Raw genomic sequence first — 24,710 nt, 5'->3', positions numbered from 1 at the left:
AAATTTATACAGGAAAAGCAACGAAAACTTAATTATCCAATAATAGAACGCGGAAAATATGCATATATTTATGCATATAAATTAATGGTATAAGAATAGATTATAGAAACGGCCAAACGAAAATAGGATATAACGGGTATTAAAAGCGGCCTATGCGTTTGCTGACCTCCGAGCTTGAGTTCGGCGGTGGCCTGAGCATTTTCCTTGTCGCTCCTCACCAAACATTGATACATCCCTTTGTCTCTGCGACCAACGGAGCCTATCACGAGCACCAAGGGAGCTAACAATCTGATCCTCGTGTCCTGCGCGGTCAATACTGGGACACCGTCATGTAGCCACTCAACGCTCTCGACTGGATATCCTTCGACCGTGCAGTTCATCGTGGCGGTCTCGCCGGAATTAATGACCTGCGAATGATGACAAGCGAATCTATCTCGCAGTCGGGCGAATTCGTGTCTATCTCTGCGACTTTTATGTTGTTTTCTTGAGAAGACTTCCTCAACATGCAATAAGACTAATACCCCCGGGAGAGTTGCTTTTGTTAAGTTAATGACACATTTAATGTATTTTTATATTTAGTGCCAATCTGTGATGAATTCATGACCAAGTAATCATCATTTAATAATTGTTTTATTAATTAATTTTATGTCGAGAGCGAGAGAGAAAGTAATAATTGTTAATTAATTATCGTAGACGCAATTACCATAAATATAGGTAACGCAATCATATTTAGTTTAACCCAATTTTCCATTACACTACGATAAAAGTAGAGCACTGTTATCTGTAAGTGGATTAAATACTTGATTTGCATTAATTGTTTTCCCTATTATATCGGATAAATAACTTTCGCTAATATTATATCGTGGCGCAAGTTTAATAATTTTTCATAGGATACAAATTTTCCTTTTTCATCACATTAATTCCTGAATTTCGAAGAAAATCTCTTTGTGCGTGAGACGATGTTCTATCTACCTTTATATTATTATCCCTCTTTCAGTCTGTTATAAAATGTCATACATTTAAGAGAGAAATTATCCATTTGCATAAATCAGACTCGTACTTGCACACGCGGCTGAATCCGAGCGTTTAGCTTTGATGTGACTGACAAGTGCGTCTCCGCTCGTTGCTCGCCAAGTTGATTGCTGGCCCGGCAAACGTATCTTCCTGCGTCTTGCGCATCTACGCGACGAATTTGCATCAAATCACCCCAAAGCTGGATACGGCCGAACGATTCGACCGGTATTGAGTGGCCTAGAATAAGACATTCAGATGTATCTGTCCTGTAACGGTCATATCAGCAAAGTTTGCATATATTTGCGTAATATTAGATTAAATTTGCGTTAAATGTCGATAGTATTCCGTACACAAGAGAGGGAGAGAAATCGTCGACAATCTTATAGCTTTTTTGATAAAACAAACAGATTTCTTTTTTTCCATATCTATAATAACGTCCGATAGCGTCTTTTAATATTAAAGAAGTACATTTTTTAAATATAGATTTTTCTTCTTATTTTTAACGAAGTTATTTATTATGTGACAACATTGTTTAAACGTAACACAGTATAAACGCTATCGAGAAATCGATGTTTGAACACAGCTGGTATAGTTTGTTCGGCGCTACTGTTAACATAGCTTATTCGGTAAACATTCCCCTAATTAAACCAACCATTAACATCGCGATACCAGGTAAATTGCGGTGGCGGGCTTCCTTGCGCCGAGCACGTGAGGTGAACATCGGAGCCGCTTTCGGCGGAAATGGCGATTTCAGATCGTTGCATCAATCGCGGCGGCGAGGAACCGGTTGGTTCTACAAATAAAACAGTGATAATAAATTTAAAAAGAGATGAACGAGTGGCAAGGAATAATCTTCCTGGCCACTCTATTATACAGCGGAATCCGCGGAAGTAGATTAAATTTTAATCCGGATCTTGATTTTATATTTATCTCGCAAAAGGTTTATCCGGCTCTGGCAGTTACCCGTGACTGTTAAAGTGGCGGGTTCGCTTTTTCTTCGTTCGCTGGTCAAGGCATGTAGGGTTAGACATGAATACGTCGCTCTGCCGTCTTCCGGTCTGGCGCCCCTAATATGAAGGTCACCCTGCGAGGTGACTACGAATCTCCCACCTGTGAACAAAATCAGGCCGCATATACACAGATCGATTTAAAAATATATAGCATGTCTCAGGCATCTCGCGCTTTCTCTCGATTACAGATTCTTTAGCAAACTTAGTACCGAATTTTCTCATATATTGAACTTTCATCGAAAATTATCGAATCTTTTTATCGAATAAACATATTAAGTACATAAAGTAAGTAAGAAACATTCTCTGATACTCCGTGAAAATTGAATAAGAAAACAAGGCTTATTATGCGAAATGTAATTTGTCAAAATCCACAAATTTTCAGTCACTTATAATATTTATAATTGTTAATCAATTCTTATGACTTTTTTTATATAAGCTTCCGATTTTACTTACAGTTCAGATAAAGTGCGCGACTTCTACACGGAACGCAATATTTATACATGTACAAACAGATTAGAAGTACAAAAATTTCAATGCACAGTGCTGAAGATATTTAACCTGAATAAAAATTTTCCCTCTATCACTATTACAGTGAGGAAATGCTTCTCTCGACTTCGCGATTTATTCCGCTTCTTTCTATAGCGCGGCAGACTGAGTGGAAATACTATTCGACTTCTCAGAATTCGGAAGCTAGGAAATATCAATAATAAATCCCTGAACGTGCACGCGGTTCCAGCAATATTTTCTCTCGTATTTCAAGTCTACAGGAGCAAAGGGTTATGCAAAATCCTCAGCATCTGTCGATGAAACCTCTTCGGATCACGGACGGGTGTACCATCAGGCGTGAAATTTTCAATTTGGCTCAACCATCGGACAGCCATCGCGCAGCCCGGTCTACCGACTTGCTAAAGCTGTCTGACTATCTCGGATTGACCTGCCAGAAATCTTTTTTTCATCACGCTCGGAACATTATTCGGATTTTCGCGCGCCGCTATCGCTTGCAGAGAATAATTAATAATGTCGGCGGAATATTTTCGCCAAAGATAGACTTCCTGTAGCAATCTTCGACATATTACTCGAAGACTGAAAAATTACGGGGTCACTATTATACGGATGCACCCTTTTATTTCAGTTATTCTAAATTCTTCATTATTTTTATAAGTCTGTTATTTTTCACTGATTATTTCAAGGTAAAAGAACTCTATATAAAATAGTTTTATTTTCCAAATTTAAACGAGGGCGCTTACATACAAAGTGTCGAGCATTTATTTTAATTAAAATCGTACTCTAAAAATTATACTAAATTTTATTAGAATACACGAGGAATATTCCCTCTTATTCCGAATAATACGATTCTAATGATGATATGTCCCCGGATCTGCGCAAGATGTATTCATCACGAATAGGAACGGATTCCGAGTGGTTCTCCTCCCTACGATGTCTAACAAGAACTATTGTCGTTGATTCGATATCGTTATAGTGTGCGTGAGTCAATGATAGAAATGTCATGTTCTTCCCGCAATGTACAACCGGAATTTCATGTCCTCGAATCTGTGCGATATCCGCGACGTTACAACATGATAGTTATAGCAAAGATCAATACGCGTACCATACGAGTACCATATCTCTTTACTTCTTAAATGAAAAGTTATATCTTTATTTTCTATCATTTTTGTCAATCAGATATTTTCTACAAATTCTATGTTACAGTAGAGAAATAAATGCTGAACAAATATTCGAGTTTAAGAATGCTAATTTTAGAATAGATAGATCGACATGCTAAACATTAATTTTGTTTCGTTTCGTTGAGTGGCATTAATTAATTCTGTTACAATGTGAGAAGAAGAGAAAAAGAACAAAAATTTTCTTCCGGTATCGACAGAAGATGGTATCTTCGTTTCGGGGGACAGCTATTGTATCAATTCGGCTTCGTCACGAGGACGTCTATATGTGTATATGCCTGACGCTTCATTCCTCTCTATCTTCCGACACTGGCGCGACGTCGGTTGACGGACGGCGGAATCGACGACGTCGTCTTCGGATAAAGATACGGACTGTTCTCGCGACGGCGCGCGTCCGCACTTCGCACGCGTGCGGCGATAACCGCGGGAGAGCACACACACACACACGTCGACGTATACGGCGCCGGGAGACACGTAACCGCACCCCCGGATGTGCAGATGGTGCTTTCGTATATATGCGGACGACGCAATGTTAGCCGCCTAGTTACGAAACAAACGTATCAAGCCCCGACATGACGCGATGCTTCCCATGATATTCCAACGGCACACGCGTACGTACAGTTACGCGCACACCGCTACCGGTTACGTGCAACCGAGCGGCATAAATATGTATGGGACATGAATGCTTGAGCGTGTACAGGACGATCTAAATCGCCGAGTTAGCGCACGTACGTGTGTAGCCCGACTGGTACGTGTGCGAGTATATGTGTGCGAATCTGTGGACTCGCGCGCATACCGGATGCTCATCCAAGAGATCAAGCATTTTGCACACTCTCTCTCTCTCTCTTTCTATCTGTATGTCACCCGCTCCGCTAACGGTTATAATTGCGTTAATTTAATCCTTTTCGAGTTATGTGCCCTTTTCTTGTGAAATTTACCGTAATTCATAAAAATTGCAATAATCCCTTAAGTAATGCGACTCTATGATTATAAATTATTATGTATGAGGGATTATGAGCGATGAGGGGGTGTGAATTGCACTTCGGATATATCCTTTTACCTCTTCATTTATATGCGTTTATCCTGAACGTGTGTGCATTTCCCTATCAGATTTTTTTTTATTCTCTCTAACCACGGCGAACGCATTGACACGTTTACGTTCGTAAACTCATTTCGACACGCAAACCTCATATCCACTTGCATCTCTGTGCATGTCGATAAAAAACTGATGGCTCGGCGTTGAATTAGTTCGAATTTGTTTTTCTCGACAATATGTTCAAAGCGAAAAATTAACGACGGATACGTGATACGCATCGTATTCCGAGTGTGTTGTCGATACTCGAACATAAGAGCTAATCTCGAGAAAGTTTAGCGTCAACGCGCGCTACCTTTGATCAAGTAAAATAGCAAATAAGTCAACGCGCAGTTACTCACCGGTGTCTGTGTTTCCAGGTAAGAGAATGGCGTCGTCACGAAACCAGGAGGTTACAGTGAGATGTTCCTTAACATCTTCCCGAGCTGTACAGGACAACACTGCGTTGCATCCTTCTATGACGGGTTGTCTGTTTACCCTGACGTCGTATCCGGGTACCGTCAATACTGCAATGTAAGTAACAGATCAAATTGTTCAAACAATACATTTTATTTAATAGAATTAATTACTACAAAAAATTTACATTTATGCGAAACGTCTCCCAAAATTTCTAACAATAAGTCAATTTATAAGAAAAAAAGTGCGATTTAATCTTGATATTCCTCTATCAAATCTTTTTAAAACTAAGCTTTCGAGCTGCTAATAGATATTAACAGTTTATTCTTCATAATTTTAAATGGAATGCAAAACCGTAATTTTTAAAATTTAATTATTGAGATATAGCTCAATAATCTTAAAATTAGGAATATTATACCATTACCGTCAGTTTTCGATAAGGAAATTTGATTTAACATTGATTGAAGAGGATCTGCGAGTCATATCAATTACATTTGATGCGAGACACCCTCTGTAATAAAATTCTGTTATATTCGTATATAACAGAAAGTCGGAGAAAAAGGGTAGGAAAACTAAAGCGACCCGAAGTGACATAGCGTTGAAAGCGGAAGATGGATGATTATTAAGAAGTTACCACAGGCAGAAAGTGGAAAATAAGACATAGGGAAGTAGAAGCATGCATAATGAACGATCAAACTTATTTCAAGTCCATGGACAATGGCTGCGTTGTAATGCGATTCACTCCTCTTATTCCGTTACACGTTAATTGACGAGCGTAAAATTTTAAGCACCTGAATCGCCTGTATTAGCAAGAGGTGATATATCAAAAATGTATTAAAAATATTTTATATTCCTATATACGTGTATAAGAAAACATTTTATTAAGTTCGTTTTCTGACGGTGAAATTTTAGATGGAAGAATTTTTGATCGTTATATATGTAACATCCAATCAATTTGTCTTTCGATCAATCAAATTGTCTTACGTATCTTATTCGATACAATTGCAAATTTCATTCGCGGTTAAGATACAAGATGCTGAGGTACGAGACAAGCTCTCTCTCCAAATCTAATCACCCTCAATCTAAGTACACACTCATACATCAATATGTATAACAGTGATGCTGGGAACAGCGCTCAGGTCGCGCATATTCCACTCTCCGGAGACACACCTGCTCGCGCGTATACACACGTATTCTACTCACACGCTTCGCTATAATGAATGTTGGCACAAAGTGTGCGATTAATTTCCTGCATTTGCATCTTTAGTTATATTAACCATGTAATCGCTTAATTAAGTGAGTACGGTAACTCAAAACGCATTATTACGTCTCCATCGCCCTCGTTACCTTGAAATACATATTATCTCTCTGTTTTGATCGATTTTAAATGGAATCTAATCTATTAGTGTATCTTTTAATTTAAAAGACACATGACCGCCACTTTTAATACTGCCATGCTCAATACACTCTACATTATGATACGTTTACAAAAAATGAATATGTCTTACATTATTATTCAGTTATCATGAAAAATACTTTTGGGCCGGATCGGCCCAAACACGTGACCAATTTCCACGATCTACGTGCCGCTAAGGTTACTGAAAAATTCACGTTTTTTAAGTGCCGACGAGACACCCTCTGGATTCGTCCGTAAACATTCGTGCCGAAGTAACGCGCGCGATTTCCTCGATAGCTCGCGAAGTATAGAGGGAGCGAGGCAGCAGGACGGAGGGGAAGGTGAAGGGAGAGCTTAAAAAGCTCGGCGAACGGAGCCAAGGAATGTGCACCGGGAAGAAGACGCGAAACGAGAAAAGCCAAGAGAGGTTGTGAATCGGAGGAACTGCCGTTCGCTTAGTGACGAGACGGGTCGTGTCGTTCCACCCTTCTCGCCGTCCGGGGCGTCGGAAATTGGGGGCTTCTCGGATGGTGTCCCGACGCCAGGCGCCCTACCTTCCCCTCCCTTCGGTTAGACCCCTCGGTTTGTGTGAATCGGAAGATGGAGGAAAGGGTAGGACGGGACCAGGTATGCGGGAAGGGGACATGGTACGTGACGATAAAATTGAGATGCGCCAGTGAGAGGATACGAGAGAAATAGCACAGGCACGAGTAAACGAGCGAGCGAAAGGGAGAGAGAGATAGAGAGAGAGAGAACGGGGTGAAATGAAATGTGCAAATAAAGCCAATATGCGCGGATCTCCAGCCAGGCGGGCAACGATATTTCCACGAATTCCTAGAAATCGTTGAAATTAACTTTCCTCCTCTCTTCACGGACGGATTCGTCCTTCCCCCTCCCTCGATCCCTTCCCTCGTCTCCCTTGTGTGAGATCGCTCACGCCGGATCTCTGATACCGCGCGCTCTGCGCGCTTACCGCCCATTACGCGCTGATGCGGCGTGAAAATGTGCCGTGCACACCGTGGCGTATCGATGCATCGCCGCAACGAGCGTGTTTTGCTAAACCCTTGTGCTTGTACAGGGTTCTCTCTGAAGAGACGGTAGATTTTTTAAATCGAATTTTCCGAGGATGGATTTTACGCCGGGACGGGACAGATATATTGCCACTTATATCGCGACCAGCCAAGGACCGGTTAGAAAACGACGCAAATACACATTAGATAGTCGAATAGATAGAGAAGACTAAAAACGAATAAACTTATCTAAATTCTTTGTTTCGCTGGAAATTGCATTGCAATTAAGCTGATCGATTAAGATAATTCTTTAATTACCTTAATTTAAAGTCCCGCGCGTATTTTGATAAGTTTCGTATCTTATCGTCGTGCCGCGAGATATTTCTTGTGTACATTCCTCTTAGGAACGTAAAACGTGCTTTGTGCGTGATTAAAACCGTCGACCGTTTTGCTGGAATTACACATATACAAGCATTTGTCGTCCGAAAGGGTGGACCTTTTTCTGCCCAAGACCATTTCTCGAGAACTAGTGGCGGGTTGCTAATGTGGTTACGTTCTTTTTCTAGTCGCGCACTTCCCCGTTGATAAAATGAAGAAAATAAAGAAGAATAAGAGCGGTACGCTAGAGAATCGTCCGTCTGCGGAAACGGGTGATCTCTCACCGTGCGGTGGGCAATAATTCTTTCCTATAGCATCCATACTCGGCACGTGTATAGAGAAATACGGTTTCGTCGCGTAACACGGCCGGATAAATATCCAGTATACAAATTTCAAGGGATTAGAATGTACGATACAATGCAGTGCGCGCGCGATTGTTTAATTCCTTATGCACGCATGCACGTGCAACGCCCATTGCGCTTCGCGGCACATTCATACTACGTTTCTCTCCAATTTAAATATATTTTTAATCAATGAAACGAATTTATAATTTAATATAACCTTTTAGTTTTTAATTAAGTGCCAATTTGCATTTATCGCATAAATAATAATATGGAACGATTATTTATTCATGTTTCCATGGTTAAATTCGTCGAGATACTTTATTTTGCCGACGTTAAATACCCCTCGAGCTATTTTTCGCTACGGGAAAATCGCGCGGGAAAGCATGTGAAATATAAGATTCCACGACCGTTACGTACGGTTCTCGTACACCTTCCGTAATGAAATCATTTGAAAAAAATTAAGATTAAACGGGAGCAGCTCTTGGCGAGCGACGATTATTCTCCCCCGCTAAAGGTTAAACCAACGCGATACACCCCCTTTTAAATTTTTAAAACGCGACAGCTCTTCAGACATTATTCTCCGTACTACCGGGACCGCTGACGGTATAACGTAGGATAATGAATATTCCCATCGCTGTGTTCTCTATTCGGTCCTTCGGGAGTGTTCTTCTCGCCCGAAGAGAACGAAGACTGGACATGTTGATACCGAATTCTCAAGCTCGTCGGGAAACGCGATCCTTACAAAAGGGAATTTCGACAATGACTCTATCTCCCTCCCTTGCAGAATAAGTTCTTTGGCGAGCACGTGGGGACGGCCGATGTCATTTTAGATAAGTGAACCGTTCCTTTTTGGCTCGCTCGTTTCAGAAGAAGCACCGCTAGAAGATCTCCTTGGCCGATGTTCTCGCGTATAGAAGGAAATAAAGTGAAACGAGAAGTTCTCCGGGGATCTTTGTTAGATAACTTGCACGTTGCGTTAATGAATGCGTGTCGTACGATTACATGCGAATAGTTATTAATTTCTAACTGCTTTATCTTCTAACTATTATTATGCAAAATCATGGCGCGCTATCGTCATACACTTGCTATTACCATTTCAGATTTTTTTGATACAATAAACTCGTCATATATTAATTCGTCATTATATTACATTTGATTTAAATATTTAGTTAAACTTCATTTTTTACTCACATCGGAAAAATTGATAATTATATAGTGTTCATAGTTAGGAAGAGTTTTTTCTTCTTCACCTTGATATTAATGAAAAAAAAAAAGAGAAGTATCAGCGGTAAAATAATTTTGAATTTATTAATTTTTGTTATTCTCGAAGAAACGAGGTTCATTGGAAAAACAATTCCGATTTATGCTTGAACGACCTTCATATATCATTTTGGAACCATATTAAACTTGTTTTCGCGAAAAGCACGAGCAGAATGACTTGATTATTTATGCCTATACTCCGGGGCGGACTGTGAACTTTTAACGAAAGCGTTCGTTGGTGGGAGTAGATAGAAGCTTTATATCGGCGGACGGTTCGCGCGGGACAAGGACAGCGCGGCAAAGAGGTATCGATTGGGACGTTCTTTCATCGTCCAGTGACTTTGGGGGAAAGTTTCCGAAACCACTAGCGGCGAAGCGAATTTTTCTTCCCGTTTTAGACGAATCATCCTGATAAACTTTCCGACGAAAGTTTTCCGACGGCTGGAGCGCGCATTCCATGTCGCTTCACGTGAAGCGGCTTTGAAAGGAGAGACAGCCGCCTTTGGACCGGCATCAAAGAGTATTTGGATTCTCGCAATTTCTTCGAATTTGTATGCACCGTGAGATGCGACAAGCGTGCCAGTTTTGTTACAAACGAGCGCAAAGTATATTGAAATACTCGGTTAAACACATTGTTTGACATGCGGGATTCTTGGGTTTTAAGGTTATCGATATTTCGCGCAAGAATGTTGTATGTGTGTCATGAGACGACGTCATTCTTTTGCCTTAACTGACGACAGGCAGATCTAAAACCTGTTTTAAAAATAGTAATTTGGCTCGAATTTTTTACGTTAAACTTTTTTCTTGCGGTTTACATAGTAGCAGTCATTTTTGCAAAATCGACGACACTTTTGCCTTTACTTGAAGGGTTAAAAACACGTCACGAAAACGCCGTTGAGAAAGCAAGCAACCTAAGTGCAACGTAAGCTTAGAGCTTCGTGAAAGCGATCAATGTTTACCCATTTAAAAGGTTACATGCACCGGCTAAAAAGCGAATAAGCACATCGCTTTTTTTGCAGTCAGTAAATATTATACATTTATTATTTCGCGATTTGATTTATTCGATTTACCTTTTGTTTTTATCATTGAAACAATATTTGAAAGACTGCTATAAAACGTAAATATCATTTAAATAATATTACGCAAAAATCAGTTACGAGTTACACTAATTTTTTTATATTTTTTTCTGCGATTTTATTTCCAGGAAAATATTTTTATAATTAATATATGGTTTATAGCGTCAAAGTTGTGACTTTGATTTTATGATATTGATAGATCCTACATTAAATATTTTTCTACCTATATAATTGACAGAATAAATGAAAGTTTCAAAAAATAAAAGTCAACATCATATTTAATTTCATATATTTGATTGCAATGCAATTCTCCAACACGTCACATATCATAGTTATAATATGCCAAAGTGTCCTCAAATAGCCCTTTTTTACAACTTTTATAACTTTTTTATAACTCGCAAATTTCTGAAAATTTTAACGTGATAGAGCAATTTGGTAAACGAGGTTGTATTCAGTGTTCAAAAACTACGGGAAATGAGAGATTATCTTCCTTCTTGTGCATTTTTTTGTTGAACAGTGTTATTACTGGTATACTCGATAGTCATTCAGATCAAAAGTAAATGAAAACGAAAGAAGAATTCTTTTCCAATTGGATTCGTGCAGTATGTATGGCGGATGCTGGCGAATTCAGCGCGGCCGCCGCCAGTAGTAATGATCGGCTTAGAATCAGCCATTTAAATGATAGCTCACGTAGCTCCGCCCGGACAAAGTTTTGTCCCTCCACGGGTCTTTCGGAACGGCGAAGACTTGCCCACGTACTCGAGAATCGAACTTCCTCCGATACAATTTAACGGCTTTCAACCGTTTCCCCATCGGTATTTACTTGGATAGCGCGAAGCCTCTCGGTTGAAAATGCGAGGTGTTGGCTCCGCACTCGCAGTAGCACTCCGACGTAATGGGATGTTCGGTACTGCCAGTCCGTTATTGCAACGAATCTCGTACGTGGCGAATGACGTTTCTTCGATAAATAATGGTTATCGTGTGTATCGGCGACATTGGCGGACTGTCGATCCACACGGTAGCGTGGCATGGTAGTTTGAATCTTATTCGCGCGACCACATTTTCCACTTAGAGTCGGAAAGCCATTTCCGCCGGTATGATAAAACATTTTGAAATCTTTTGACCGGATGAGTTTCCACGTAAGTCTACAAGACTATGCTTTCACTTTCGGAAGGGATAAGACGTGGATAAGACAACTTACCAGCGCGGAGAGTGACCTCGCGTGAAAGTACGGTCCCGACGGAGCTGGTCGCTCGGCATCTGTATCGGGCATTGTGAACCTCGGCTCTGAAATCCTGAGCCAGGAACGGCGGAAAGTATAGCGTACCGTTGCCCAGAAGTTGCCTGAAAGAATATGAAAGGAGCTCTGTTGATTCGCATAAGGGACTGCTAGAAAAAGAGACGCGTAGATCCGCGAGAAAAGTATAAGGCGGATTTCACACTCGAGTTTAAAACAAGTTCTTTCACTTCGCGTACGTTCAAGGGGTACTACGGTTTTATTTAAACGAATAGTGTCCTGACAAATTTATGCAAAAGTGACCCATGACCACGAACGTGATCGGTCGAAGCGGTTGGACATTCAGAAACGTGATTTACGAAACGTGATTTACCTGAGCCCCGGAACTGCTGTAACCGATCTCTGATCCGGGCTGGTAATCCACGTGACATGCGGCGTCGGGCTGCCGTGTGCGGAGCAGCCTAATTGGGAGCCCGTGGTATTTGAAAAGACTAGGGTGCTCGGCGGCTCCAGGATGAAGACCGGGCCCTGCTGACCGAGCGCAAATTTCACGCTGCACCCTGAAAATGAAAGGCGTATTCGCTCATATTAACATTGTAACGCCGGTTTTGTTGCGGCGCGGCGGTCTCTTAACGATCGCGTCGTGCGGTCAATGAGAAGCGGTTAAGCGCGATTAATTTAGCTCGACTAACTTATATTGTCTTTCGTCCACTTAATTTTTATCAAGTACACTGATGAGAAATCACGCGGCTCTTAGCTAGGTGGCGGTTAAAATTTCAACAGCGCTGAATTAACGAATGATGAGATGGATCGTTAAAATACGAATTGATTTTATGATTTTACGCGATTATGACTGGAGTATTCTATAGAACATTATTGCTGTTTTACAGCGTACATATATAGATACACTTTTGCAATTTAACAAATAAAATTGTATCCAAGTGCTTGTTACGTTGTATCGTAGCTATTTAGAAATCAATATTTTCCTCTCTCTTCTTCGCGTGGCGGGGCCGCCTCAGGTCAAGCGATAGCTCCGATCTGGATTTGCCCGTGGATTAAACTCGATGTTGAAACGATTATTCGATTTGTTGGTTGGTAAGCGCCGCGGATAGAATTTTATCTTTTGTCTCGTTGAAGCGGGCGGAACGACCTGATTCGCGAAGCCGGTCTAAACCCCACGACGTATACATTGTTCGCAACCGAGAAACCGGAGAAATCAATTCCACTAAGCCGAATTCGACCTAGATTTCGAATCGATTCGGGACCATGCTCGCTCCGGGATTAAATGCACGCTGGAGCGAACGGTCGCATCACTGCCCGATAGCATCTACCAAATATTTCAGTCGAAATCCCCGGATTAAGAAGCAGCGTACGCGAGCTTCTATAATCCGTTCTCGAACGTTGAAAGCTACGTTTACATATAATGCAGGTTTTCCTCGATATATCCAAGTAAAATAAACGCCCGTTGGCAGACCATCGGTTATTTGGAAAACAAAACGCTTCGCCGAGAATATGATGTTCGCTGTTGTCATGCACTAGTTGAACAAGACGAGTATTTGTTTTGTTTTTATACAAAGCGAATCTACGGAGAGATGCGGAAAAGTTGCGGAGGTTGGACTGTTGAAATAAGCAATGTTGCACGATTAGGCGATGATCGAAGGATACGTAGCGCGGGACAAAGTGCCGCGACGGGTACAGCGATCAAAGAGATTGATTTTCGTTGCTAGTCGGGAATAGGAACAGAAATAATTCATGGAATGAATTATTTAGACCGGCGCGACCTAAGGGGCAACGCGGTTTAAAATACGATTGACGTGGTTTGGATTCTGATGTATCTATGCAACTGAGAAAGAGGTCGAAATTAAATTACTGCAAAACAGTAGAGTTTCGTCAAATGGAAATGGAGTATTTAGAAATAAAGTCGGAAGAGTTATTTTGCATATAACATCTAAAAATATAATCTTTTGTATCACTGTTTCAAAACTTTTATTCTATAAAAATTTGCAAAGTTTCTTTTGATTTCTGACTATTTCTATACTACGAGCGATGAAAGTTCTTTAATTTCAAACTTTCATAGATCAATCAAAAACGTACAGAAACGAAAAAACATGCTTTGAAATAGTTAACTGTAGATACTGTAAGTAAAAATAAATAGAAAGATTTACTTTGTTTGCAATAAATATATAAACACAGTTAAAATCGTTATTTTTGGATTATTTTGTTCCATTTTCTTTAATACTTGACATGATAGCAAAATTCTAAGATTAGAGTCGATTTCAACTCGTTGAATTTTATTTCAGATATCACTATATAGTCTCAAATAAACTCTAACATTTGCTAGTTTATGTTATGAAATATTAATCTATGTCCTTATTACCTAAATTTATATTCTTCTCATCGTCTTTCCTCCCTCTCTCTCTCTCTCTCTCTCTCTCTCTCTCTCTCTGAAATAAATAAATCGTCGAATATAAAATAATGTAATTACTTTATCTAATATTAGAGGATTTTGAATGGAAGGACAAAGTCAAAAATTTTCCTCCGTTCATCCTCTTTACCGGACTGCGCCAGAATGCATAAATTCTTGCACGTTGTCAAGAAGGACGGCGCGCGGCGGGCACGTAGCCACGTGTTTGCTTGCCTTTCAAAGAGCAAAAGCCGAACAGTACTCCACATCGTCGTTTCCGCACGCGCGTCTGTATGCGCGCGTGCTCGCGCACATTTATTTGCGCGTTCATTCTTTTCGAATAATGCACGAATCGTCGCGCGTATATATACGGTTGTTGCATTTAATGCTACCCTTCCCAACGCGGAATCATTGGCGTCGAGTCATCGCATCTTTCTGTACGCGTGACCGGAAAAATATTTACTGGCGATATAACGTGACGCTCCTACGTAGTATTTTATTTGTAATAGTTTACGTGCTCCCATCTTTACCAATTCCACGATTTTCCAGCAGCTTTTCGCGCTATACACGCCATTGTTTTTAAGAGGGGGAACATTTAATATTTACATGAGGTGAATATTCGACGTTTATGAACGGACGGACGCTCTTGCATCACGCGCGATGCAGATGAAAGAAGTGCAAAAATAAGAGAGGGAGTCGGCGCTGACGAAGCTTTTGAAGAGATATGTCGCATTGTCTTTACATCGCATTGTCGCCGCTGTATCTCAGAGCGTATTAATGAAGCATAAGTGTGTATGATGGCGCGCAAGCCCATCGCTTTTTTCCTTCTTCGAATTTCGATATCTCTTGCATGTGTGGATATGGGCGCGCTTGCGCATTTATATCCGCGAGGACGTTTTCTGCTCATCGGTCACTGAAACGTGAACCCAATTTGCGATTCGATCGAGACCGGGATTTTTCCCGGCTACGTTTCGAAGTGTCAGAGTACGAATAAAGATTGCACGAATGAAAAGTTTACGTGATGAACGTGCAAAGCACTTATTCCGGAAACAAGCTATGCTTTAGCCGATACATGATCGCCGGATCAAAATATCTTCGTATATGTATCGTCACATATATGTATATTTTTAAATTATCTTCTAGAGAGAGGGAGAGAGAGAGAGAGATTTCAGAATGTGATTCGAAAATTGAATAATGCATGAAAAATATAATTTTACATTTCTATTGATGCCAATCAATCTGATGCCAATGCATAATTTATTTTAGCAGAACGTAGAAACATGTTACAGTTTGCGAGTCATAAATTCTATGCATATCAATTATGTAGGCATTTTAAACCAAAAGTGACAAACGTCGTACTTTCATTTCGAAGATTAAGGAAATAAATATGCAAAATCCACTTTCATGTCACGTTATCGATCGTTCTCGTTTACGTATATTGCATCTTTTATTATTAAACGAATATCAACATTTGAACGTCTCGCTTTATCGGCTTTCGTGATAAATTTACTAAGAAAATCCGAAGAAACTACATCGCGGTGCAAGACGAGGAGCAGATGCGGTTGTACGTACGCGACGGGGACGGAACGGGGGCCAGGATTCCAAAGTCGACGTGAGAGTAGGTAGTCACGTCGACGTGAAAGATCGTAATTGCGAATTCGTTGACCCACGACTCGAATAAGCTTTTCCACGAAGTCACGACGGTGGTTGGGAATCGACAGGCACGGGAAAGAAATGCGAGAAATGAACGGCGAGGGATCGAAAGGACGATGACGATGACACGGTGGTGGTGTGTAGGTGAAGCATGCACAGGAGGTAGCCAAAGAGGAGATAAAAGCGGACGAGGATAGACCGAATGGGGGATGTAGCTGGCGCGAGAGGGTAACTCTAGGAGGGGCGGCGTGGCGGGGGATCAGAAGACGGCGGGTACGAAGAGTTCTGCCTCGCTGTCGTCGCGGGAAGGCGATGGAGAAAGATGTGGGCAAACAGACATTGCGATCGTTTATTTTTCTGGCAATTATATCCTTTCGTGAAAAGGAGCCCGAGCCCTTTTCACTCCGTATTTATTTCTGTCGTGAATGCGTCGCGAGCCTACTGACGGTTCTCAAATAGGTGGATATCCACCGAGGGGAGAGAAAAGCTAAAGGCTTTCACGGTATTATGAGGATCTCGGTTTAGCGAACCTGTTCCATTCGCGGCTGTTCCATTGGCGCGTTTAACGTCTTAATCCAATTTAGCAGAAGTTCTGTATACACGAGCTGCACCGCGTATACATCTTAATGACGATCTCTTTAGATCGTTAAAGAGATGAATCTTTCTTAAAAATTATGAAATAGATATCGTGAAGAGATGAAGAAATTGAATTGGAGAAATGAAGAAATATTAAGACATTGAATTGAAGAAATGTTTTTTTGCAATAAATATTTTTATTCGCGTTTTATATAGCAATGTAAAAAATTTTTTTATAAAAAACGTATAGCCTTCCATCTCGGAAAATCGCGGTTTGGGTATATCACGCTGTTTCATTAACAGCGATGGGGCGTCGCAGGAGAGGCAACTTACCGACGCGGTCGATACAACGATGAAGATTAATGATTGTCTGGCCAAGTAATTACCACCGCGTTTTATTACCTTCGATGTGTAACTCCGCGAGGAAACGACGTTTCCTTTACTTGCGCCTCGCGTATCGTGTCGTGCTCCGGCAGGACCGCGATTGGACGCGACCACATATGATGAAGGACGAAAATTATTCAGCAGCATTGGCACGCAATCTAAGACGGTTCCCGAGTGTCCGTAGTGCGATCTGTATATGTATAGCCTCCGTATTCGAGGACACGGCGCAAACGGGTAATTCTCATTTGATGCGCTTACATAGTCTTCGCTTCCTCCAACATCAGAGGTTCTCAAACTTTCTGAGCGTTAGTGTCAGACAGGATTTACTTATATTAGCAGCACCAAATTAAAAAGCAGAAGCTTACACTTTATAGGATACCTTATTTCACGATTCTATAATGTAAGTATATACATAAAGAAGAATAAGATAATATGGGCGTTGTACAATATAATATATTCTGTCGAAAATACTAATTAGATAATTGAGATCATCAATATATAATAATTTATATTTTATACATAATAATAAGAACTATTATTATATGTATATTATTATATAAATAATAATTATTATATAAATAAATAGTAAAATTATCCAAATGAAATCGATAGTCTATTCAAATCTATCTATTCAATCAACATAGAATAGATTATCGATACCATTCAGATAATTTATTTTACTCGTAGCGTCATTGCCTCGTTTTGTGTAAGAGATTCGTGAACCTCGTAGATAGAGATCTCTTGTTGCTGCAAACTGTAGATTGGAGATCCCTGGCCGTGTGCGAGTGCGCCCGTGCGTATTACGTAGGGATGCATCGCGCGGGGATTCGTCCGATAGAGAGACATCGATGACACTATACATATTGACAAGACACTCGAGACCGTCCGCAGGTCTGGGTCGCTGGAGTTACGCCACTCTTGTCGTCCGCCCTCTCTCGCACGGTTGATACCCACGGCGAACCCTTCCGTCGCTGACGATATATCGGCCGGCGTATTACGCCGAGCGAGAGCGCAGAGAGACAGAGAGAACGACAAAGAACTTTCTGTATCACTATCGGCGCACAACCGCTCGGAGTTTACTCCGCGAAACTCGAAGCACCCGACTTGGTCAAGTAGTACTTCATGAGAAAACGCGAGTTTGCACAGCGACGTCCACTTGGACTACCGTCAGACTTGGCTATCGCGATCGGGCATTACCGGTTTTTGAACATTGCAAAATTGCCAGTACACGCCAGAGGAAATCAAAGTGGAAGAAGTTTTAATCGACCGACGAACGGCGAAGAGGCTGTAAATGTCGAAACCAAAGATGTTCTAGAGCCCTCGACCTTAATGACAGATCGTTTTACGAATTAAGAGAACTTGACTTCTTGTTTTACTAAAATACATTTAATGTAAAATGGTCAGAAGTCGCGAGAGAGACAGAGAGAGAGAGAGAGAGAAAGAGAGGAGAAAGATGACATCCAATTAAAAGTTTCCATCAAACGAAGGGTCGTTTTGAATCCCACAAAGAATATATTCTCCAAGTTTGATGAAAATCTCACGATAAAGCAACTGCAGGGTGAGCATATTTGTAAGATCTTACGAATCCGTAAAGAAGAATCAAAAAGAGAGAACTAACGAGCCTCGACCTCTGTCTATGGTCTCGATAAACGACGAGGAACAATGTCCTGCGTTTATACGACAACACCACTCGAAACAATAAGTGCTTCGATACCGCGGAAACAATGCGTCCCTCGACAACAGCGATATCTTTCTGCCGATGCAGATTCGAAGTCATCGATGAAATAATGTTCCAGGATCGTATGCGCGTTTCGAGTGTCACGCGAGGGTCGGAATGAGATCGTTAAACGATACTATTGAGAGAAAAAGGGGGAGAACACGGCATACGGTAGACGTTTCTATTGTCTCGTATGCAAGCGCAACATGAAAATTACGCAGTTCGAAATCGCTTAGTCTGCGATTCGATTTAACGTATACTTATCGTGAAAGACTTGCGTGTGGTTGTTTCTCACGTGTTTTACATCTCAAGTTTTCACTTGTGGAAACTATTTTCTGTCCCGGATCCTCTATAATACTCTATATCATTTCTATACTCTTGACAGACGGATACACCGGCGAACTGATGTACAGGCGTTCCACAGAATCTGTACGAAAAAGGGTGAAATCTATCTTTTTATTTTTATAAACGATTAAAAATAATTGTTCTTACTTGCGCGCACGTGTTGCTCATTATTACTAACTCATTATTACAAACTCCACGGCGCGAGCATAATCATCTTCGTTGAGCGTCTGTACACGCACCCGTCTTTACGCTAGAGTTTTTCCAATTATAATTACCCTTGCATGATAACCGCAATTGACATTACCCAGGATAAACGCGGAGGAGGAAATAAGATACAACTGCGCCTTGACGAGGCGTAATGCGAGCTCATAAAGAAGCAGCGGAGTAAAAGAGACTCGGAGATAAAAAAAGGGGAAAAAAATGCTAAGAGAAGAGGGTAGCTGGGAGAAGGCTATAGCCTCGTCGTAATGGTTTAGAGGATTGGCGGTTTAAAGACCGGTCAAATATTTACCGGGACTTCGCCGGCCCAGACCTCTTTAATAAGTTTTTTATTGCAGTTCGCTCTTTGTTTTCAGGCCACGCTCTCGTATTTGCACTCGCTCGATCGCGTTTGATGATTGAGAATCCTTTCGGCCTTTTCTGTACAGCTGTGTTTCTCAACATTGAGCTTCTTTGGATAAGCTTTATCAGGAAAGCAGCAAAAGCAAAGTAAACGAGAATGCGAGCAGGAACTTCTGGACGAGTATGCGAACTCTTGTTCACTCTCACAGATTAGAAATTTTTTGCTAACGATATCCCGATCAAATAATATCTATGAATTTTACAAGAACATGACTTTGTGCATACAAGGAAATGCGATTATCACGGAACTATATTATCCAATGTTTTAAATAAAATTTAAAACTTATATGTATTTTAAAAACGTCACATTTTCATGTATTTTCATTAATATTGGAATTTTCATGTACATTTGGAGGGGTAAAAGTCATAGTGGTGTAAGTCAAATTTTTTTAAATTTTTTCTCGCGTGCATGGATGCAATCTATACAATATATAAATTGCATCTATGCACAGCACGAAAAAATATTTTTAAAAATTTGACTTACACCACTGTAGTTTTTACCCCTACATTTATACATTTTTAAAAATATTATAGAAGATTCTGCAAATGTTATGCTAACGCATTACAATTCGATGTAGCGCTCCGAACTCGAAAGATCGATGTGGTTAGTATTAATTAACTCGTATAAAACATTGAATACAGTACCTACAGTCAGAATTTATTTTTGACCTTACGTCGAAATGCAACTCTACATCGACAGTGAGGTAAGGGTTAAAAAGAAAGCGAGGAAGGGTTGTCGTGCGTAGTCGACAATAGGACTTTGAATCGGAGACTCACCTCGCCAAGTTATAATAGGCGTTCTTTGTAATCCGTACATTTTGCTAATTAAATCAGAAAAAAATTTTACTCTCTACTTACTGCCTTTACCTCTCTTTCTCTTCTCTCCTTTTTCTCATGTTGAAAGAATATCCAGCTTCCCTTTTGCCTCTCCAGGTATCTTGTCGCGTTATTCTTCCACGCGTTGACAGTTGTAAGTCAAAGCGGATGTCTCTGACATTAGCGAAGCAACGAGAGATTGCAACGTAAATGAGTGCGCGACGAAAAACTAACGCTTCTATTTTAAAATTCTAAAGTTTCTTGATTGCAAGAGAAATGTAATTCCGGCAAGAAAATATCTTAATTATCTTTAAAATTTCAACAAATCTTTAAATAAAAAATAATTTTTTGTGAAACGCATTAAAGTTTTTTAAATTATGTAAAGTTGTTTTCTTTAAAATTAGATAGTTAATCCTCAATAAAAAATGTTTTCTGTTACATTTTGATAAACTTGAATTGTGTGTCAAGTATATACGTCTATTGTCATAAAATGTTTCTTTCATGAAATCGTTTAGCTTCGAAATGTGATGCGTAAAAGATAAAGCGGGACGTCTGTTGCATTGTGATTTGCTTTTGCATAAAATTTGCTTTGACTGATAGCGCTGAATCAGTAGGAATGCTGTCGCGGAAAAAGAGGATTTTCCCGGAAGGAGGATAAAATTCGTTTTAACAGACGAGATGATTTCCATCTTGGAAATATCAAGCCTGACGTTTCTAGTGGAAAGTAATAATACCGTATTAACGATAGTTCAGTTAATTACCTCGCGCATAGCATCTCGTTGCGTGGCTCGCTGCCGACAGCCTCGTTCGTGAGACTCAAACAAATTTGCCCGTGTTCCGTTCCATTCGTTTGCGAAGTCGAGCAGAGTGGCGTGCGAGCAGAAGAGAAAAGGGTTATATCGAAGCTTTCGAGGTATTGGGGCTTTTGGGATCAAATCCGCTCGTCCGTTCACGCGCTCGTCAGGCTGTTATAGTGTAAGCCGATTATGCCGTTGCCCCATGCGACTCTCTCCATCATCCTTCGTTCCCTCTCCTCCCCGCGACCCCCCTCATCGACTGATCGTCCATCCCCAAATTTATCTATCCTCTTCCCTGCGGCAAAAAAGTCTTCGAACGTACTAATACGAAGTGGTTAGCTTAAATTCTTAATGCTAATATGATAATTGCAATGTTCAAACGTGTTTTTATAGTGATTATAAAGCCGAGAAAGTCTGTTCATTCTTTTTGCAAAGTATTTTAATACTCTCTTGAGTGATGTGAAAAATATTTAGCAACGTGAGACATCAAAGACGAAAATGCGATTTGATTAATTTATTCGATCTTAATTTGAACTCATAAAAATGTAAAAAAGCGACAAGCGTCAGGTGGATCACATTTCGTAGGTCACAAATATTTAGTTTAAAATAAAATTTCAGAAAAATTGTTTTCCGCGTTTTATTTAGTCTCATATTGAATATTATATGAATATAGCATGCGATGGCATTGCTGGAAGAGTTTTTGAGACTAAACTTTTTAAACGCATTTTTCTTCGGCATAGCCTTCAGTTATCTCACGATTGAGCCGTACGACCATAAATGGAAGAAAAATACATCGAATTAGGGTTCCATAACCGTACGTGACATAGCAAAGAATATAGGCATCAATTTCAAAGCGTTTTCGAGTGGCGTCATAACACGTTCGAGGGGATAGTCAAATTGTTTTTGACCCGATTTCCCAACATGTCGACGCACGCTCGCGTATATGCATCGATAAGCAAGAAAAGTGTACTCTATTGCTCTAGGGTCCTCGAACGCGAGAATTTGAGATTTATTTGATACGTTCGCTGTCTGCGAAATTGAAATACGCGGCGGACTCCCGGTGGAAAGTGCTACTTCGCTCTACTTTCGCAAGACAAACATATGAGATTTTAAATTTTAATATTACTCCGCAGGATCCGCGTACATGCTTCCCGTTTTGTCTCTCCGGTTAAATCGGCAGTGCTTTTAACGCGTAGGCTTACTCTAAACGCAATTATGCCGTTAATATATGATTGATTATTTGAAATGGCATGTAGCAGGGATTTGGGAAGGATAGGAAAAACGTGTGTATACAAATGGAATATTAACTGCGCACAAACATCACATATTTATAGCGTATAACATACCCGGAGCGAAATTCAAATCGAAATGTATCTGTTTTTCGACGCACGCATTAACGGTTTTACATATGCATTATTTACTTGCCGTTTATGAGTGTACCGTGATTATAGGTTGTTACTGGTTTAGGTATGCGCATTACTATCAGCTTTATTGAAAATGCAAACAGCACATGAATAATGTTATATAATATTATATCAACAATGAGACATGGAATATTGTCATTTCTGAGATACTTAATCCTCTCAGACCACACTTATTTTTTGCATACGTGTCTGCCACACTGGGGTCTGGAGGAGCTCAGTCATTTTTCGCTCATAAGTTTTGAAAAAATAAACGTATTGTAATGTTCCTTTTTTTCAATCGATCGTAAATTTTCTGAGAATCATGATGGCAGTCTCAGAATTTATTTTAAAAAAATTACTCCTAAAAGATATGCATTAAAAAATATAAATGATAGTTCCAAACGTAGTTTCAAAATTTTGTTGAGGTTCCTGAGACTCCAGTGTGGCTTTCGAGGGTTAAATACGTACGTACATATTACGTATATTTTCAACAGTTTTATTCTACGAAAAGTATCTATATAATACAAATAACTTTATTCCAATAACTTTTTTCTATTGTCAGAACCGATCATCTGAACTTATGAAGGATCGGATGTCCTAGTTATATCGGATTTAATGTCGAGCAATCTACATCCTATTTTACTCACGTAATACTTCTTTTCTTATATTTTTATTTTAGTTTATCCACTTCGGTCATTAGCATATAATCGCATTGGAAGATATCTGAACAAGAGTTCGCCTGTACATCCTTAATTAATCGCGGATCTTATTTCTCAATCCACTTTACGGAAAATGAAGTTGAACGTCAGCAGCTAAGCACACGAAAGCTGCAATCAGCCGCCAGCATCGGGATCTTATATCCTCGAGGGCTGACAATCTAATGTAATTTACTTCCCGTCTAACGCAATTAAAGCGCACTTTGAGGTGTGGCGGGACGAGAAATTAGCAGTGAACTTCGGTTTACCGATAAACTTCGTCGGTGAAATCGACACCGTCGTCTCGCTACACATCTTTAGCGGAATTCTGGCGCAGCAATGCTTACTAAGCTAGTTCCAAAATGCCATCATGTTTTGACGCCTGTATTTATAGCCGTTACGCGGAATCTCATATGAAAATTTTCACATCTTGAGACACATACTGTTTAATTAATCATTTTGTTTTGAGATCAACCGAGAGTTTAGTAGTGTACTCAGCGAATTGTCAGAAGCAGCAAATAATAATTTACTCCCACAATTGCTCCACCGTTGCCCGATGTCTCCCAGGTCTCTTTCTTCTTCTCTTCTCTCTCTTAGGTTTTCTCAATGCACTCACAAAATACTTAACTCGCGAAAACACGGTTAACTACGTTCGCACGTACTAATCGCCGAAATAGGATAATCGCCCGGCACTTTGCACGACACTACTGGCGTTAATCGCACGCGACGCGCATTTTAAATTAACTTCAATTACGTGTACGACGACTGGTGCGTTACTCCGAGTTTCCGACCTGAGAGAACGGTAAGCAAATTACATTGGACTCGACGAAAAATTCGAGGCACGTTACAGGATAAAAAAAAAAATAATTCCAATAATTATTGCCCGCAAATATCGCAATGTAATAATAATTCTTATTCTTTGTTGTTTCGAGTAAAATAAATAAATCCCAAAATATCACGTTTTGATAAATCACAGTCATCTTAATACATGTTAATTGAGGAATTTAATTAATATTAGATGTTCTTTAAAAGAATTATTGTTTCGAGTTTTAATGCGATGACACATGGAGTGATTCGTGCTTATCCTGAATTGTTCGCTCGAGTCTTGGCTGCGCGAACGATAACACAGCTCGCGACAGCCTTGTATCATACAAATACAAAGGCCAAAATGCCAGCCAGTCTAGCTTTTAACGAAATATTCAACGAAATAAATATTAAATATTCTCTGTTCCTTTTATATCAAATTAATTATCAATACGATCGATCTAGCACGGTTTCCCGTTATTTTAATAACTCGACCCGGGTGATTCGTATATTATTTCGCGCAATATCAATCGCAAAATGGTAGATAAATTACATTTAACCTCTTCAGAAACACTGGTATGTACATACGTGTATCTTTA

At 40.2% G+C, this 24,710-nt stretch overlaps 1 protein-coding gene across 6 annotated transcripts in view; it reads right to left on the bottom strand.

The window, feature by feature from the left end:
- The window catches only part of Dscam3 (Down syndrome cell adhesion molecule 3), a 98,511-nt gene that overhangs the window by 12,965 nt on the left and 60,836 nt on the right, over nucleotides 1-24,710 (bottom strand). For all 6 annotated transcript variants that reach the window (XR_011718754.1, XM_071710947.1, XM_071710942.1 and 3 more), the window contains exons 3-9: nucleotides 12,270-12,456; nucleotides 11,861-12,003; nucleotides 5,141-5,305; nucleotides 1,978-2,124; nucleotides 1,667-1,807; nucleotides 1,061-1,251; nucleotides 167-407 (exon numbers count right to left, since the gene is read on the bottom strand). Coding sequence is in view for 5 of the 6 variants with exons in the window: in XM_071710947.1 (XP_071567048.1) it covers nucleotides 167-407; nucleotides 1,061-1,251; nucleotides 1,667-1,807; nucleotides 1,978-2,124; nucleotides 5,141-5,305; nucleotides 11,861-12,003; nucleotides 12,270-12,456 (1,215 nt within the window). In the remaining variant the exon portion in view is untranslated. The remainder of the gene's footprint in view (nucleotides 1-166; nucleotides 408-1,060; nucleotides 1,252-1,666; nucleotides 1,808-1,977; nucleotides 2,125-5,140; nucleotides 5,306-11,860; nucleotides 12,004-12,269; nucleotides 12,457-24,710) is intronic.

This window comes from Temnothorax nylanderi, unplaced genomic scaffold, assembly GCF_030848795.1.
Source record: "Temnothorax nylanderi isolate EJ_2023f unplaced genomic scaffold, tnyl_v1.0 TNYL_tig0093_pilon, whole genome shotgun sequence".
Lineage (NCBI taxonomy): Eukaryota > Metazoa > Arthropoda > Insecta > Hymenoptera > Formicidae > Temnothorax > Temnothorax nylanderi.
Note: the sequence above shows the minus strand (reverse complement) of the source record. Positions and strands in the feature narration are given on the sequence as shown.